The sequence below is a fragment of the Megalops cyprinoides genome, chromosome 24 (assembly GCF_013368585.1).
Source record: "Megalops cyprinoides isolate fMegCyp1 chromosome 24, fMegCyp1.pri, whole genome shotgun sequence".
NCBI lineage: Eukaryota > Metazoa > Chordata > Actinopteri > Elopiformes > Megalopidae > Megalops > Megalops cyprinoides.
Genome location: NC_050606.1, coordinates 13534321 through 13550368, shown reverse-complemented (window position 1 = coordinate 13550368; position 16048 = coordinate 13534321). Strand labels below are relative to the sequence as shown.

The 16048-nt window shown below is 41.0% G+C and overlaps 2 protein-coding genes across 3 annotated transcripts in view; both read right to left on the bottom strand.

Annotated features, from left to right (window-relative positions):
* Positions 1-4622, bottom strand: part of cables1 (Cdk5 and Abl enzyme substrate 1) — a 46364-nt gene extending 41742 nt beyond the window's left edge. For both annotated transcript variants that reach the window (XM_036519461.1, XM_036519462.1), the window contains exon 1: positions 3960-4622. In XM_036519461.1, coding sequence (XP_036375354.1) covers positions 3960-4534 — 575 coding nt within the window. In that variant the 5' untranslated portion in view covers positions 4535-4622. The remainder of the gene's footprint in view (positions 1-3959) is intronic.
* A 7105-nt stretch (positions 4623-11727) lies between these two features.
* Positions 11728-13936, bottom strand: LOC118771549 (gastrula zinc finger protein XlCGF17.1-like). The gene is made up of 5 exons (XM_036519556.1): positions 13455-13936; positions 12964-13370; positions 12885-12922; positions 12490-12592; positions 11728-11777 (listed from the first exon to the last, which is right to left on the bottom strand). The coding sequence occupies exons 1-5, from the start codon at positions 13934-13936 to the stop codon at positions 11728-11730; spliced, it is 1080 nt and encodes a 359-aa protein (XP_036375449.1).
* Positions 13937-16048: the final 2112 nt, after the last annotated feature.

The following is a 16048-nucleotide window of genomic DNA, read 5'->3' as shown; positions in this document are numbered from 1 at the left end:
AGTGTTACTGTAGCCCTTTATGCCCTTTCACTTTGCAGCTTGCTCCTCTTTTGATAAACGCATACAGCAAGCTATTAACTTTGTCATTACCTAGATACCAGTTCTGTTAATTTGTTAATAACTGTTACGCAAGTAATGAAAACTGCCTATTAATTGTTACTGAAAGTGCTGACGACAAAGTTCACTATGATTAGAGTGTGGAGAGGACTTGCATTTTCTCATTGTGTTGCGTTGGATGCTGGACTGCATTTACAAAAAGCTCACTGAAAGCAAATTTTACTATATGACTAATTCAGGCCTCACAAGAGGAGAAAACTTTCAAGCTTTCTCAACAGAAAATGAGCTAGGCTGAATGAGGTGTAACATTTCCCTGTGGTGTGAATGGGAAATGAAACGGAGAGTTACTGTAAATTACCACGACACACAAATGCTGTAATAGTACTTCAAGGGATGATTTTTGCTGAGTGCCAGTTCTGCATTTTGTTTAAAAAGAAAAACACTAAGAGACACAGGTGTCAGTAGTCCAACCCTAGTTCTGAAGAGCCATGGCTTCAGGTTTTTTGCCTTGACCGATCACTTAATTAACTTAACTGAGGGTTTACAGTTGCCTCTTTCCACGAACTAGGTTGCCTAAGGCTGTAATTAGATACAGATGGGCTGAGCCAGAGTTCTCCATAAGTACTGGGCAGCAGGAATGAGCTGGTGAGCTTCCATAAGCATTTAGCAGCTTGGAACAAGCCAGAATTCTCCATAAGTATGGAGTAAGTATTAGTATTGGGCAAGTATGTCAAAGATAGCGTGTTGCATCTCCAACGCAGAACTGACGGAAACTTACTCTCTGGAGCTTGGCAGTTTGTTTTGGAAGGACAGATGCGTTTGGCAGGTATGAAGGGACAACTGTAGAGAACACTGATGGCCCACTGTGACATTTTCAGCCAGCCTGGCTGACATTTCTTTGATTTCGCACTGACTCTTGGAACTGAAGCACAGCTGGGATTTAGACCTGTATTGATTCTTCATTTTTATTGACTTTTTCTTCCCCCCAGCTGACAGTTTGGCTTGAAGAAAGCACCTTCTATGTTGTCTTTCACGTTCTTTTTTTCTAAGGTAACATTTCATCCCAAAGATTACGGTTTTCAACAAAACCTGACCTGAAAAACAGTTGCCGACTACTTTTTATTATATAGCCTACATTTTTGTTTTTTTAGCCAAATCATTACTTAGTATTTCTCCTTAAATTATATAGAAAACTTGTTTTAATTAATTAAATTCAGCAGGCAGTCCAAATGGTGACAAATCAAATTAGTCTGGCATCACTCCACCATCAGTGTACAGTTGCTGCTACACTGTGGTGAATGTGGTTTACAGAGATGTGACCTGCATCTCCACAAGCATGCTGAAACCTTTGCACCAAGAGCAGGAGGAGGTCAGAGATTACTTCTGAGATACTGGAGTATGAATCTGTTTGTTCACCTGGGGCGGGTCTCTTTGTCATGGAGCATGGCAAATCTCCCAGTGGTTCTGTTTACATACAGTAAAGTAAGTCAAGGTTACCTGCTTTCTAGGTTTCCTGTTACTGGTTTGCAATATGCATGCCCAATGGGCTCCTCCCCCATGTATATCCCATCAGCCTTTGTAACCGTGCATTTCTCCAGACTTCCTTGGAAGCCTTCCTCTTGGCATGAAATGATGCTTTGCATTCAAAGAGCTAGGACCTGCATTTACTGCAGCTTGATTTTTAAACTTGTGATGAGTTGCTTAGGCATCATGGTGCTGATATAGCATTCCAATAAAGGCACAGTGTACAGAACTGTACGATCAATTTGTTGCCAATATCACTCAGTGTTTTCCTACCTTGGTCCTCGGGACACTTGAGGTATGGTGGTTCTAATTCCAGCTGAGCTTTCTGTTTAGTAGATTTGACTGAGCTGTTAACTGAATTCAGATACAATTTGGCATCTCTATGGTTAATCTTCTGTGCATTTTTTTTTTTTTTTTTTGCGAAAGAAATGTGCTTGTGGGGATATGGCCATGCTAACAAAGCTGTTTATTTAACGTATACTTGTTAATATCCCTCCACTGAACAAATCTGAGACAGCCGTCTCAATTAACCTTAACTGGTTGGTCAATAATTGTTCTCGGTCCCACTGATCAAATAATTACCATTAATCAAGTTGAATACTTGCCTGGATTATAAATTTACCGAAGGGGCTGCAATGAAAGGAAATAACTTTAGTCAGAATCACCTTTACTAGCAACTATCTGTTACAAACAAACACACTTCCAAAAGCTGTATCAAAACAAAGTGCTCACAGTCTATACTTGTTAAGTGATGTAAATGAAAATCAGTGTTCAATTAACACCTCTGTCAAACATAGCAAGTAGAGTTTCTCTGGAATGAAAATCAGCCAAAATGTCATACTGTCTTCGTTTGTATAAGCTTTTTGCTTCAGGGTCTACCCCTACTGTCAGCTCTCAACAACACAGCTGTTTATGTGGCAACATAAGGGATCCCACCAAACTACCATCGATCTCTTAGTCTAATTAATTATCACTTAATCACAGCAAGTTGCCTTGTTTCGTGATCATTACTTTCAACACTGGATAATTTACACAATGCAAAAAAGACATGCATATCAGTCATACTATGGCCATGCATTGGCATGACATTGTCTTTGATCAGTGTATAGCCATATAGCGTGCATAGCCATATCAGTGTTAGGCTCACACTCACTGGTCTGGGAGTGTTGTTAGCCTGGTCTGACACTGCTGCTCATTCAACTTGAATGGATACGCTTATGTTCTGTTGTGCTGGAAGTCGCCCTGGATAAAAGCATCTGCTAAATGAATGTGATTAATGTAATGTAATATAGCTTTGCGTCAATTCTGAAAAATAAACACTGCTGTATGGTACACAAAACTGGACTTGACAAATTAAAAACATCGTTCTTTTTGAAAAAGATCATGCAATAAATATATTTGTACCTTGAGAATCAATTCAGTGGAATAGAAAAATAATCTCCCAAAAGAACGTACACTTCAATTTACATCAGCTCAATCGTTTGAAAATACTACCAAGTTGACCAATTCCGCTGCAAGATGCGAGATGACTCTTTAATGGACGTTTTTTTCTAAAAGAGAGCGATGTAAGCATACCGACAAATAGGAGTGATGTACAGCACAAACGGTGTTGAACTCTGAAGTCCCCTGAGGTCGACAGTTCCCCGATTTCACAGCCATGCTGCTCTGAAAACAGGCGATTGGCTTCAATCTCTGCGGTCACGGGTACGCTTTGTTTGCCAAAACACTCCGCTCACTCGCTTACTCCTGGACAGCTAGTTATACTTCCTCATCTTCTGAATGGGAATAAAAGGATCCAATCTGAAGATTAATCTCATCGCAAATGTGCTAGCCAGCGATTAAGTGCGTTGATTATTCGGACTCTCGACCGTCCATGCTGCTGAGAGCGCGTGTTTATCCAATTGTGGCTCATCTAAAATCAGTGGTCATAACAGTTACAGTTTGTGTACAGTAAGGTTAAGGACGGGAAACGCTAAGGCCAGCACGGTTTGGTTTCTACTAAACATTCAATGTAACTTAACAAAACGTTATTGGAACGAGTTTTTTGGTGGGGCAAATTCGCTTTCCTGACGAGTTCAAAACTTCGGGGCACATGGAGTGCTGGGTGGAACGTTGCATAAACAAAACGAAACGTTGCACAAGCATGCCACAAAGCAGTAGCAAATGAGCGAAACGCATGGTGTCTCAAACCTGACAGCTAGTTGGCTGACGGGTTAGCCGTCCCTCAACGGGTTAACTGGAGCGAGTGGTTTCACTGGAGGTAGTTGTATATTGGACGCTGGCGTGCAAAAATACGCATATCTGCTGTGAGAAATAATTACAAGACTCTTGGTAGTGAAGTCGCGCAGATGTCGATTATGAACGACTACAAAAGTTACCTGGATCTTTGCAGTTCCAAGGCAGCGTTGCCGATCTGCCCGCTCTCCAGGCAGCAGTAGTTTTGAGATGCTTGTCTGGAGAAGGTGACAGGTAAAATTCCCTGAGTGTACGTCTGCAGCCTTCCCCTGGTCGCTGGTGGCACTGCGGGAAATGGAGAGCTAAAAACAGACTGGCCAGCATGCACCCCGCAAGCGAATGCGTCCCCTTCCGGATTCGCGCACACCGGGGCCGCGAGCGGACTGATCCCAAAGCTCCCCCGAGCATTGAACATGAGAGCCTGGTTTGCAGCAGCGAGCGCCTGGGCCGCCGTTGCTGCGGCTGCAGCACCAGCCGAATACACCGCTCGCTCTGCAGAAACCAGGCTCTGTCTAGTCCTCGCCTCAACTGAACCGTCCTCGTCGCCCTGATTGTCGCCGTCATCCTGCACTGGCCGTCCGTCCAAAGAAATGTTGCTGAGGAACGAGAGTGCCGCTTGTCTCCGCCGCGGGTCTATGCGTTTTCTCGTATGTTCGATGCTGGAATGCTTTATAGGAAGAGTAGCTGTGGTTGTATTGCTGCTGGTTGCAGCCGCCATGGTCCGTGCTGTCGAATCTGATGTGCAAGGGCGAGTGGTGTTTGCTTTTATACGGGACTTGAGAGTATTCGTATTTATGTGTGCACTAGCAGATTGCAAACGCTATGGAGCGCTCTCCGGGAGAAGCGTGTCTTTGGAGAAGAGATCACGTGTGTACGGCTTTAGAACATTGTAACGAAAACACACATTTCTCTAACCAATGGGAGATGTTGATATGTAGAGGAGGATGGTTCTCTTCCCTTAGTACCACCCATCTCCGCCACATGGCATTGGATTTACACTATGTTAGTGGGTGGAGGCATAACGTAGGAGGCTCAAGTAGGCAGTACAGTGGCAAATACATACCTGTGAAAATTTGCGGCTACGGGGATCAACCTTTGGAATTTCGAGGAATGGTGTGGGCTAAAATGTAATTTATGCCTCTTTTGTGCATTTCTAAATAAATGCAGCGGGAGTATTTTTTGGAAGTCTTGAATTTACAGTTGTGATCGTGCCCAGTTAAGCAGGTAACACTCGTTAACAATGGGGTAGATTTGCTGTTGCATCAGATTCGGTTCCTGTAAGCTTTAAGCGCATCGGGATGCTTGATTACGCGCTGTCCAAAGTGAGTTGTGTCATCTCTCTACTGTCTTTAAAGGGTTCACATGATAACCTTTACCCTAGCTTTCACCCAAACACAACTCCTAATCCTAACCTCAAATCGAGGGGGAGGCAATTGCTAACATGTTAACCGTTAAAGGCTTCAACAGTAAGGACAGCTGAACTGTCAAAGTGTTTTCTGTTATATTTTAACTTACCGTCGACTAAACTTCAGTAAGACGTTGAGAACTTATGCCAATCACAAGAGTGTATCATTTGGTCTTGCTAAATCTTCTTTTATCAGTCTACTTTGAAAATTAAGATATTGCGTATTTGTGTCTGCTTTGTCTTGGTTCAAATTATCCACAAGTTTCGTCGAGTATGATAAATTACAATATCTTCTTACTACCGTTCCAGAGAATGCTTTTCGCCACGAGGAGACCCTAGTTACTCCGGTAATAAGCACAGAACCGGTTTCAATCACCAATGCCTCTTCCTCTGAATGTTTACGTTATGCACTGCTATCATGAACAAAATATTCAGCTGCATGCAATAACGCAATATTCGCTGTGTAAATGCACTTTTAAAGAATCTTTGTTCAAATATCAATTGAACAGTCACAGGACATGTTGACTTTGCCTTTCATTCGTAACAACAGAAAATGAGAACTAGAATTACAGGTTAGGGTTAGATGCACAAGCGTGCATCACTAAACACGCACATGCGAGAAACCCATCGCTGTTCAGAAGCGTTTTCTTTCCATTGTTGTCTTTGAAAACGTACGTCGCAATCAGTGATTTTTGCACAGTTATTTCCACCATTGTATTAATTCGAATTCGTTGCGTTTTTGCTTTCTAGCAGCGAAAAGCATCAGCTTTTTTTTTTTTTTTTGGTCTTGATGTTCAACAACACTGCTCAATGTACAGGTTTTGTTCCCAGCGGCATTTTAAAGATCATTTAGCCACCTGCTGCAGCAAGTGGCATGTCACCAGATTTTTGTGAATTCAGAGCACGTGCATATAACTACGGTCACAGAAGCATCGCTGTAGGACCAATAAATGAGAGTGTTCACGACAAAGTGTTGTTTTTAAACATGTGATGAGATCATATGCTGATTGACCTAAAAATTGAATTAAAAGACTTGTGCTTCACCAATTTATTGATCCCACTCCATATTTCTTAATGATACTAAAAGGCAAACTAGCTCACCATTCTCGGGGTTTGATTCAGTTAACTGCAATCTCTTCATCTAAGACAGTACCAAAATAGTAACACATGTAAAGCAGTATTGTTTTTGCCCGAACATACATGACTTACAGAAGATGAAAATGATTGCATAATTGCACAACAGTATTACTGTTTTGGATTATTTTAAGAGCTACAACTGCTGAGCTCCTTGGTGTAGGAAAAATCCACTCTCTTCCTTCAAAATTAATTTGAGATGTGAAGAAGTGCTTTGTCCAACTCATTTGAAATAAGGACTGCAGTATAGTAGTACTGTAGGATGGGGCTGCAGTGGACCATAGTGGCAGGGAACAGGGCTTGTAACCAAAAGGTTGCTGGTTTTATTCCCCGCTGGGGCACTACTGTTGTACTCTTGGGCTGGGTACTTTGCCCAGAATTTGCCTCAGGAAATATCCAACTGTATAAAAACCAGTAACCTATCTAAGTTGCTCTGGATAACAATGTCTGGAAAATGACAATAATGTAGTGTAAATCTAATATAGTATAGACTGATATTAGCATAATTAATATCTGCTGTGATCTTTGCTCCCTTCATGTACATTTGATTCCCTACCGTAGTCAATTTATTGCACTGGGACAATCTGTACATAAATAAACAAACTGTCCAAGAGGATGATTGCTTTTTGGGCTGTTCTTTACATTGTCATTTTTATGAGCAATTATGTAAAAGACAACTCAAGGTCTGTAATTCATTCTAAAGGATAATGTCATTTTCAAGCATCAAAGTGTAATGAGGACAATTCAATTAATAATCATTTTTTGTGTCTTAGCTGCTTTCTATTGAAACTTTATCCCATGAAAAGTACAGTAATGTTTCAGCCCAGCAGATGTTGACTTTATAGGTCCAGAACAGTGTCACTGTGATTTCCTTTTATTTAGCTGCAAATCATTTTGGAGTTGAGCCTCGTTTTCTTCTCCCTTCACAGCAGTGACTGGCGCGACGGTGAAAGCGAGAATAAAATGCGGCACCTGTCTCAAAACAGGGGAGGTGTCATTTCGGGAAGTGGTGACAGTGCATGAGAGTGAAAGGCACCCTCCATGATAAATATCTCCCTGAGCTTCTTTCAGCAGTATTTAAAACATGTTGTGCTCCAGTTCCTGCAGCATTGTTATGCTATTAAATATTTAGCGCCTCGGCTTTAGCTCTGGAGGAGAAAGTACAACAAACGCCTAACCCACAGGCTTCAAGGCAAGAAACACAATAGCCATTGCACAATACAGTCATGGGTTCAGTGACAGCCAGGTGGACAACTACAGTATTATATTTTATCTTCAAAAAATGGTAAGAGTTTAAAGGATGTTTGTCTTGTCTGGGGAGTCTCTCTTAGTGACCAGGAGCTTACAGAGTGTTTCTGGTAAAGCAGACAGAGTGGATCTCTTGACCCGCCCATTCAATTGACCATTAGAGACCCATTACTGCAAATGTGCAGTCAATAGGACTCTTTGAAGGGCATATACCATGACTGTTTCACTTTAAAAAAGAGGGTAAGTGATTGGTTGGACATAACAGGGATTTATAAACACTAGGTTTAATATAATGCATTTTCAAATGCACATTTCCTGTTTTGCAGAATAAAAACAGTAATGATCTACTGTCAGAGAAGAACTGTGATTGTCTCATAGTTATCACAGTATCATATCATACTTACACATTATCATTTAAATCATTATGGTAGATTGCACATATGCAGGAAGGGAGCAAGCACTGCAGAAGCAGTTAACCTGTCAGAGTGCAGAGATTTTAGGCAGTCACACTGAAACTACTGAGTTAAAGCTAAAGATGTTTTACTCACTAAGATAGAATTTATGCAAGGAGGAACAAAGCCTGCAAAATCATAGCCAGATTTTTCTCATAAAATGTTATGCATCATTGTGCTATCTATGTCTCCTACAAGACATGCCAAGCTGCCACCAGTGAGTGCACATAGTGTGGTGACCATAACCTGTTGGCTTTAGATGCTTTAGATGACAAATAACAGGCTCTTTGAAGAAGTGTCTAGTGAGAACAACACACCATAGTTAACCAGCCAATCTGCTGAAGATGCACTCATATGCTTAAGTCACATGCCACCTCATAGCTGAAGCATAGTTTTGCTGCCCCTCTTTATATTTTACCAAAAGTAATGTTACTGTAACATCCCAATGCAGTGTCTTGTAAATGATAAAACCTGCAAACAGCAGTTAGGCAATATTCTAAATGTGAACATACGATGGTTAACTAGACCATGTTTATTTAATGAGCCATACACTCCAAGTCTCTACTTTCAAGCTGTTTGTCTCAGTATTAACTAGGTTGCTCCACTTAAGTATCAACATTCCTCCACACAAATACCCTTTCTGTGTACAGATAGAAGTGTTGTAAATATCTGAATAATCAGAAATAGTTTTGTCTCACTTCCATTTTCCCCAAGTCACCTTTACCACTTTTGTCTGATTCATCTGTCCTCTCTCCATGTTTTAAACTGCTGCACACAGCCACAATGACAGATAAGGCTCTTCCAGCTGCTGTGTGCTGGTCTGTGTCCAACACTGCCTGGGGCGGCAACGATAGCTTCACACTACAGTGGGTTTTTCAGAAAAAAATCATGAAGTTCTGGATGCAGTTCCATGTAAATGAGACACTGAATTCAAAACCACAGGGGACGCTAAATGAAGCATGACCCACCATGTAAGGCTCGTATCAGTTGCTTCTCAATGTAGCTTTCAGATGAGATTGTAAACCAAGGTCCTGATTCCCGGTGGTTAAAGGTCTCATGGAATTTATCACAACGTATAGGGGGGTTCCCTGGTGTCCAGGCCAACATCTCAAGCTGGACTTCTATGGCCATCTGACCATTCCCCAATTTAACTAGGCAAATAAACCCCTCCCTATCCTTTTAAGCCACTGCTCGAAGAGAATTCTTGCACAAAATGTCTGCCGTGTATCCTTAGCCTGGGTGATGCACATTGGTGAGGGCCTAGGTGATTTACACAACCTTCACTGTAAAACACGTAAAAATCCACACAAGACACTGGAATCCACAGCAAAATCCATTCAGTGAAGTTAATAAATTACAGGGCTTTTCAACGTTTACAAGCACCATTTAACAGCAACTTTATCTCTACCACCTTTTGACTTTGGAAGTTGTTAGGAAAGCATACCTAAAATGCTGAATGTTTTTAGACTGCTGAATATGAATTTGCTGGAACCAGAAATCTCATTCTTCCAAGTCATGCCCCAATTTTAATCTTCTTAACTAAAAGAAGAAAGCCTCTTGAATTGTTGATTAAAAAACAAATGTAACTGGTCTACTTGTGTTATATCAATGGAGGGAGGTATTTGATCACTTATTTGTAAAGATGCATGTACAATTCATTGGTCATTATTTATCAAAATAAAATGATTTGCTGCCATCTTTTGGTTACATGAGCAAATACAAGCGAAGCTCATGATGACTTTTTAGAATTAAAATCAAATACAAATCAAATTATAGACAATCTCTCATGTGAAACAGCAGAGGCCTGTATACTACATGAAAATATTTGCTGCAAGTAAAAAATTCAGCAAGTTTAGTTTCTTAGAGACAGAGTAATTTTAAGCAGTACTAAGTAGAAGCACTCAGTACAAATACTGACTAAATCTGCCAATATTTTGTAAACATTCATCCTTTGTAAGCCAAAGTTTGCTCTCTTATTGATGCATATACCACTACTTTGATTACCTTGTTTTTCTACTCCTTGCATTCAGTAAATGGCAATGACAGTCAAACATTACACCTTACGAGAAACCTATTGCAGCAAAAATCCCATACAAAACATACGGACATCTCAAGACCACAGGTGGATGCCAGCTTTAACAGAAAGAAAAAGAATAAAAGGCACTGGTGTATGAATGACATTCATATATCCATGCTTACCCTTTTGAGTTGCACTTAATTCCGTTTCACGTTTAAGCGCAAACCCACTGCTGCCCTCTAGTGTTTCAAGCAGAATAGTGTTTTCTGGATTGGAGTTTTAACCAGAGGCCAGCTCTACCTCTACAGATGAATTAATCCCATTAATTTGACTGAAAGTAAAGTGGACTTTCTTTAACTAATTATTCCCCCACTAATAAAAACCCATTCAATGCTCATTCCAAATTCTGCTAACTATGGAAGAACTTGGTGTTTTAGAATCTTCATCCATTTAAACTAAAATATCTACATCTAAAATATCTGATCTTCATAGTTCATTGTAAAGATAAAAAATACTGCTGTGAATTCAAAATATACAGGAAGGGAACTCTGAGGTGATGCCACTGCACAGAATTTAACATATTGATGGATAAAATATCATACGATCTTATCAAAAATGTGTAAGCTGTTCTTTGCCTTGGGATGACAAAGGGACACAGATCAATACAATTTAAATACATACAAATGTTCATCAAATTCAATTCTCTAGCCACACCAACATTTGGACTCTCTTGATTTCCTTTATTTTACAGGTATTGGAACAGCTTCAACACATGATGGAAATGCAATCTACACAGAGAGTAACACACAACATTGTGATGATTTTTCTTAGAATTTTTCAAACTTTCAGCTACTGCTTACTGCCACTGCATACCATTTTAAGATGCATTCTAAGACTGAAACTACAGAGCTATAAACCAGTCATTGCACACCCATTGTATTCAAGTGATGTTCCATCTATTGTCCTGATCTTTTCGTTCACAGTAAGGGGAAAACATCTCATTGATGGGGCATTTACCTATACACATCTGGTCATACATGTTAGTTTTTGAGTTAAATGCCATTATTACATATTTTAAGAAGTACTTGCTCAGGAATTTCAAAATCTGCTGACAGTTCAAATTTGCGAAGGAAACATTAGCTTGAATCTTCAAATCAGTAAATGTGTTAGCTATCCAAGTTAATTCCATTGTTGTCACACGAGGATACCATTGTTCTGGCATGAATACTGTTGACTTTTGGTGAAATTGATGCACTTGCAGGCTAACTAATAAACTGATACACAAAGAACTTCAGTCTGGATCGTGGTTGAAGGAGAGGTAGAAACAGGTATATTGATGATCTTCAATACAGCAAGGCTTCACAAGCAATGGTCGGCTCAGCAGAGTCTCAGATGTTACATGCACTAAGTCTCACTTAAGAGTCTTACGCCTTACACACTCATCAACCTCTCACGATCCAGTCTGTCTCTGCTGCAGGTGGGTGCTGGAACACACACACTGGAACTCTGCTTCACAAAGAACATCTTATACCATCCTAAAGAGTGGGAAACTAATGACCTATGCTGTCCAGATATTTGATTATACCTGACCTTGCACCATCTAGAGACTGGTTTTCTGAATTGGAAAAAAAAAAACATTGCTCCAAAGCGTATCCTTAGTGGATAAGGGAGTACACACTGACCCAACTCCTCTCTGTCACAAACACTGACATGGAAGACAGAGTAGGAGACAGTCTCACCGGGTAGAGAATCCCCATCATCCAAGAATGTACACATTCCCACATGATTAAATATGAAGTGTCTAAACTACAGCTATATGAGTGCTCAGGATCATAGGCCTCTCCATTGGAACGGCCTGGTACCACGTACATACTTCAGTATGCCTGTGTGCATGATTATTTCAACATAGCATCTCTTGGAATGTAGGCCACAGGTCACAACTCTGTGATCAGCCTAAAAACTAGACAGAATACAGTCACATTATACACTGTGCATACTAATTCTACCAAACTAATCAGTCTATTGATATAATGATCACTAAATAATCACCACTATTCTTCAATACTGAAATATATTTTTTGACCTGTATGGCATCTGGACTGAGTTTTTTTATGTTGTATTAAATGCCCTAAATGTTTGAAAATTGTCAGTTTTTTGCATGTTGTCACCCTTAAGTGGAACTGCTGGCGTTTCGTAAAGGCTGATTTATGACCAAACCTTTTTCCGCACTCAGAGCAAGGGTTATTCTCCTTAGTGGATTTTTTTATGTTTTTTTAAGGCCCACGGATACCTGAAGCTCTTCACACACTCAGAGCAAGGGTATGGCTTCTCCTTGCTGTGGATTTTCTGATGTACTTTTAAATTACTTAACAGCCTAAAAGGCCTTTCACACTCTGTGCACATATATGGTTTCTCACCTGTATGAACACTTTCGTGCTTTTTCAGATTACCAGAAGTACGAAAACCGCGCCCACACTCAGTGCAAATGTACGGTTTTTCGTCTGTGTGAATTCGCCGATGCTCTTTTAAGCCCATCAGATGCTGAAATACCTTCCCACAGTCTGTACAAGAATGCTTCCTACCCTCACGATGAATTCTTAAATGTTGTTTTAAAGACCCTGAATGAGTAAAATTCTTCCCACACTCAGGGCAAGCGTAGAGCTGCTCAGCCATGTGAATTCTCTGATGTAGTTTTAAGCGTCCTATGTACATGAAAGTCTTCTGACACTCACTGCAAGTGTGTGGCTTCTCTTCTGTGTGGCATCTCTGGTGCGTTGTTAATCGACTTAATGATCGGAAACCTTCCCCACACTCTGTGCAAGTGAATGGTTTCACTCCAGCATGATTTTGCTGATGTTTTCTAAAATTTGCTAAATGAGGAAATCTCTTACCACACTCATCACAGGAGTAAGGCTTGTCCCCTGTATGAATCCGCAGATGTTGTGTCAGGGCACCTGGATGTCTGAAACACTTCTGACATATAGTGCATGTGTGTGGTCTCTCTCCCGTGTGAATCCTCTGATGTAGTTTTAAATTACTTAATATCCTGAATGCCATCTTACATTCTGTACAGACATGTGGCCTCTCTCCTGAGTGAATCGTCATATGCTTTCTACGGTCACCAGAGGAAGAAAAAGATTTCCCACACTCTTTGCAAGAGTACGGTCTCTCGCCTGTGTGAACTCGCTTATGCAATTTTAAACTTGCCTGTAATCTGAAACGTTTCCCACACTCAGAGCAAGAAAAAGGTTTCTCCCCTGAATGAATACGTTGATGTTTTCTCAAGTTACCCAAAAATCTGAAACTATACCCACACACAGTACAAGAATGTGGTTTCTCCTCTGTATGAGTTTTCATATGGTTCTTTAAGCCTACTGAGTGCCTAAAAGGCTTATGGCACACAGTGCAAGAGTAGGGTTTTTCCCCTGTATGAATTCGCTCATGAACCTTTAAGGTGGCCATTTGTCTGAAACTCTTCTTGCACTCCATACAAGAGTATGGTTTCTCACCTGTGTGAATTCTCTGGTGTATCCTCAAGTAAACGGCTTGACTGAACGTCTTCTCACACTCTGTACATACGTATGATTTTTTCACACTGCCACTTTGCTGCTCTCTTAGCTTCTCGTGGACGTGAACTTTCGTATGCGTCTTCAGGTATCTTTCCGCACTAAAGCTCTTATTACACTGCAGACAGGGCCACTCCTTCCCACCACTACAATGCTCTCTCACATCTCCTTTCTCCTTTTTTATCTTCTGAGAGCCTGCGCTTGGTCCATTCTCTGTCCTGTTAGCTTTTTGAGGTTTTTGAATGGATTGAGGTTCTGGCTTCAGATCATCTTCTTCATCATCTTCTGTCTTCAGCATTGTAAAATCGCTCAGTCCCAGTGGCCCCTCTGGGTTTTTGAGGTTTTTAGTCAGTTTGTTTGGTGCGCTTGTCCCTGTATATATTATTCTGCCACGGGGGCACCCGGCAACAAGGTCTTCCAACTGGCATTCTTCCCTCTCCACTTTAATCTGGTCAGTGGACAAAGACTCTTGTTCTCTTGATTCGTGACACGCCATTTCAGAAAGAACCACAGTGTGAATGGAGACAATCCAGGTGCTTTCACAAGCAGAAGGTAAGGAGCCTCTTTTGCACTGGGTGCTTTAACAAGAAGTTCTAGAAGAGGCCCATTTGTGTCAGTGTTCTGAGCTGTGGTGTATCTAGCTCCAGTCTGCCTTTGTCATGTCTGAGTAAACACCTGGACGCACAGCTCCTGGAGACAGCAGAAAATAATATAAGACATTCCAGCAGGGGCCACATAAACACAAACAGAATGGGTTTGTTGCGGGAAAAACTCACACTGAGGTATCAGTTCCGTATCATCACCCTCCCCCCGACCATCCAACCATCCTAAAACCCAAACGCCACCGCGTTGGCTATATTATGCCGAGAGGTGCACGCAATACGCACAGCGCAGTTACTTTTGCTCATTTAAAATTTGATATCAGGGGAAAAAAAAAATATTCAATGTGATTGATCTGGCTCCTAATGGCTGCAGTTACACCATATAAGACAATAATATTATACGTAATATACTTTTAATGCTCACCATAAACAAACTACCTACTATGATCAGAATACAAAATATAAGAAATATTTCTTGTTCGCCTCCTCAAGTCACCCCTTGAAGCAGAACTGTGGGTGAAGGACTACACCCATGAGCTTGTAATGTTAGCTGTCTCTGTTGCTGAAGACGTAACACATACGGTTAAGCGGCTAGCATCAAATACGCTTCAGCTGTACAGACAGTCAAGAACGTCGATGATATGGAATGATTCATTGCTAACTAAAACCAAAATCAAGACAACTCAACATGAATAACAATAAAATGAAAAAGAGTAGTTACCAAGCCAGCCGCGTGCAACTGATACCGGGAGGCAGCTTGCGAACTTCTGAGTGTGTGACCCCGAATAAATCAAATCAAATACATTTCAAATTATTAGCTAGCCGCATTAAACATGTAAAATCTATACAACTACCAAACATAACATCTTGCTATACCAGCGTTGGGTTTTGAAAAGCCGTATCGTTGCAAACTAGTCTCCAATAAATACCTATACCCATCTCTTTAGTGTATATTCAGCTGACTGTCTTGCTATGCGCCAGTAGTTATGCTTCGGTAAAATGTTTTTCTGGTTGTTTTTCCACATAAACTTACCACACATGGCTCTGATTCTGTGGTCACTCTTCAAATACGGCTGATGTGAACGGCTCCTCCAGCAGAATCCACTTCCAACTTTCCAGTGGCGATTCTCTGTGTTGATCCAAAGCAGAGACTTGCTAGACTTTCATCCTACAAAATGTGCCTTCAGTTGCTATAAACTTGTATCCGCATTTCAGGGTGGACAATTCGTTTGGTATTGAATCTTACCGATTAGCTAATTAGAGATAACCTGCGCCACCTCAGGATGTAAGAAAATGCACGTGTGCGCTATAGTATCCTGTTCTACCTCTACGTAGAATTACGTGCGCCCGCCATACTCCGCCGCCCAATCAAGACGTAGCTAACCTACTCAACTTTACTCCACATACAAAGGGGTTCCAGGCATTTAGAGATTTATAACAAAATATAAACATAGATCGATATGCAAAATGTGTTCGCTTGAACACCATCCAGATTGTTACTGAGATCAACTTACAAGTCGTCCCGATGTGTTGTGGGTTTGCCAATAAATCCTTCTTAGTGTGGCCTTTTAGGGGTCCAGAGTTGAACTCCCGCCCGAGTGTATGAGTTCCGCCTTTCCCCAATACTTAATACATTATATTCTCATTTAGACCAGACAGACAGGCTGGGTTGATCTAAACCACTGCTGCTGAGATAATTTAATAACCAACAAAAACAATTTACATTTCTATGTCTTCTCCTTTGCGGTCAGGTTTTCACAAATTTGTCATTACATCACATCACTTAGCAAACACCCTCCACGGTGGCA

What these genes read in the sequence shown, in the direction of transcription:
- LOC118771549 (XM_036519556.1), bottom strand. Translation starts at nt 13,936, where the DNA reads ATGCTGAAGACAGAAGATGATGAAGAAGATGATCTGAAGCCAGAACCT. An exon ending in GTGTGCCATAAGCCTTTTAG is followed by an intron (nt 13,371 to 13,454) that starts GCACTCAGTAGG and finishes GTATAGTTTCAG; the next exon opens with ATTTTTGGGTAACTTGAGAA. An exon ending in AAACCATTCACTTGCACAGA is followed by an intron (nt 12,593 to 12,884) that starts GTGTGGGGAAGG and finishes GGCTTAAAAGAG; the next exon opens with CATCGGCGAATTCACACAGA.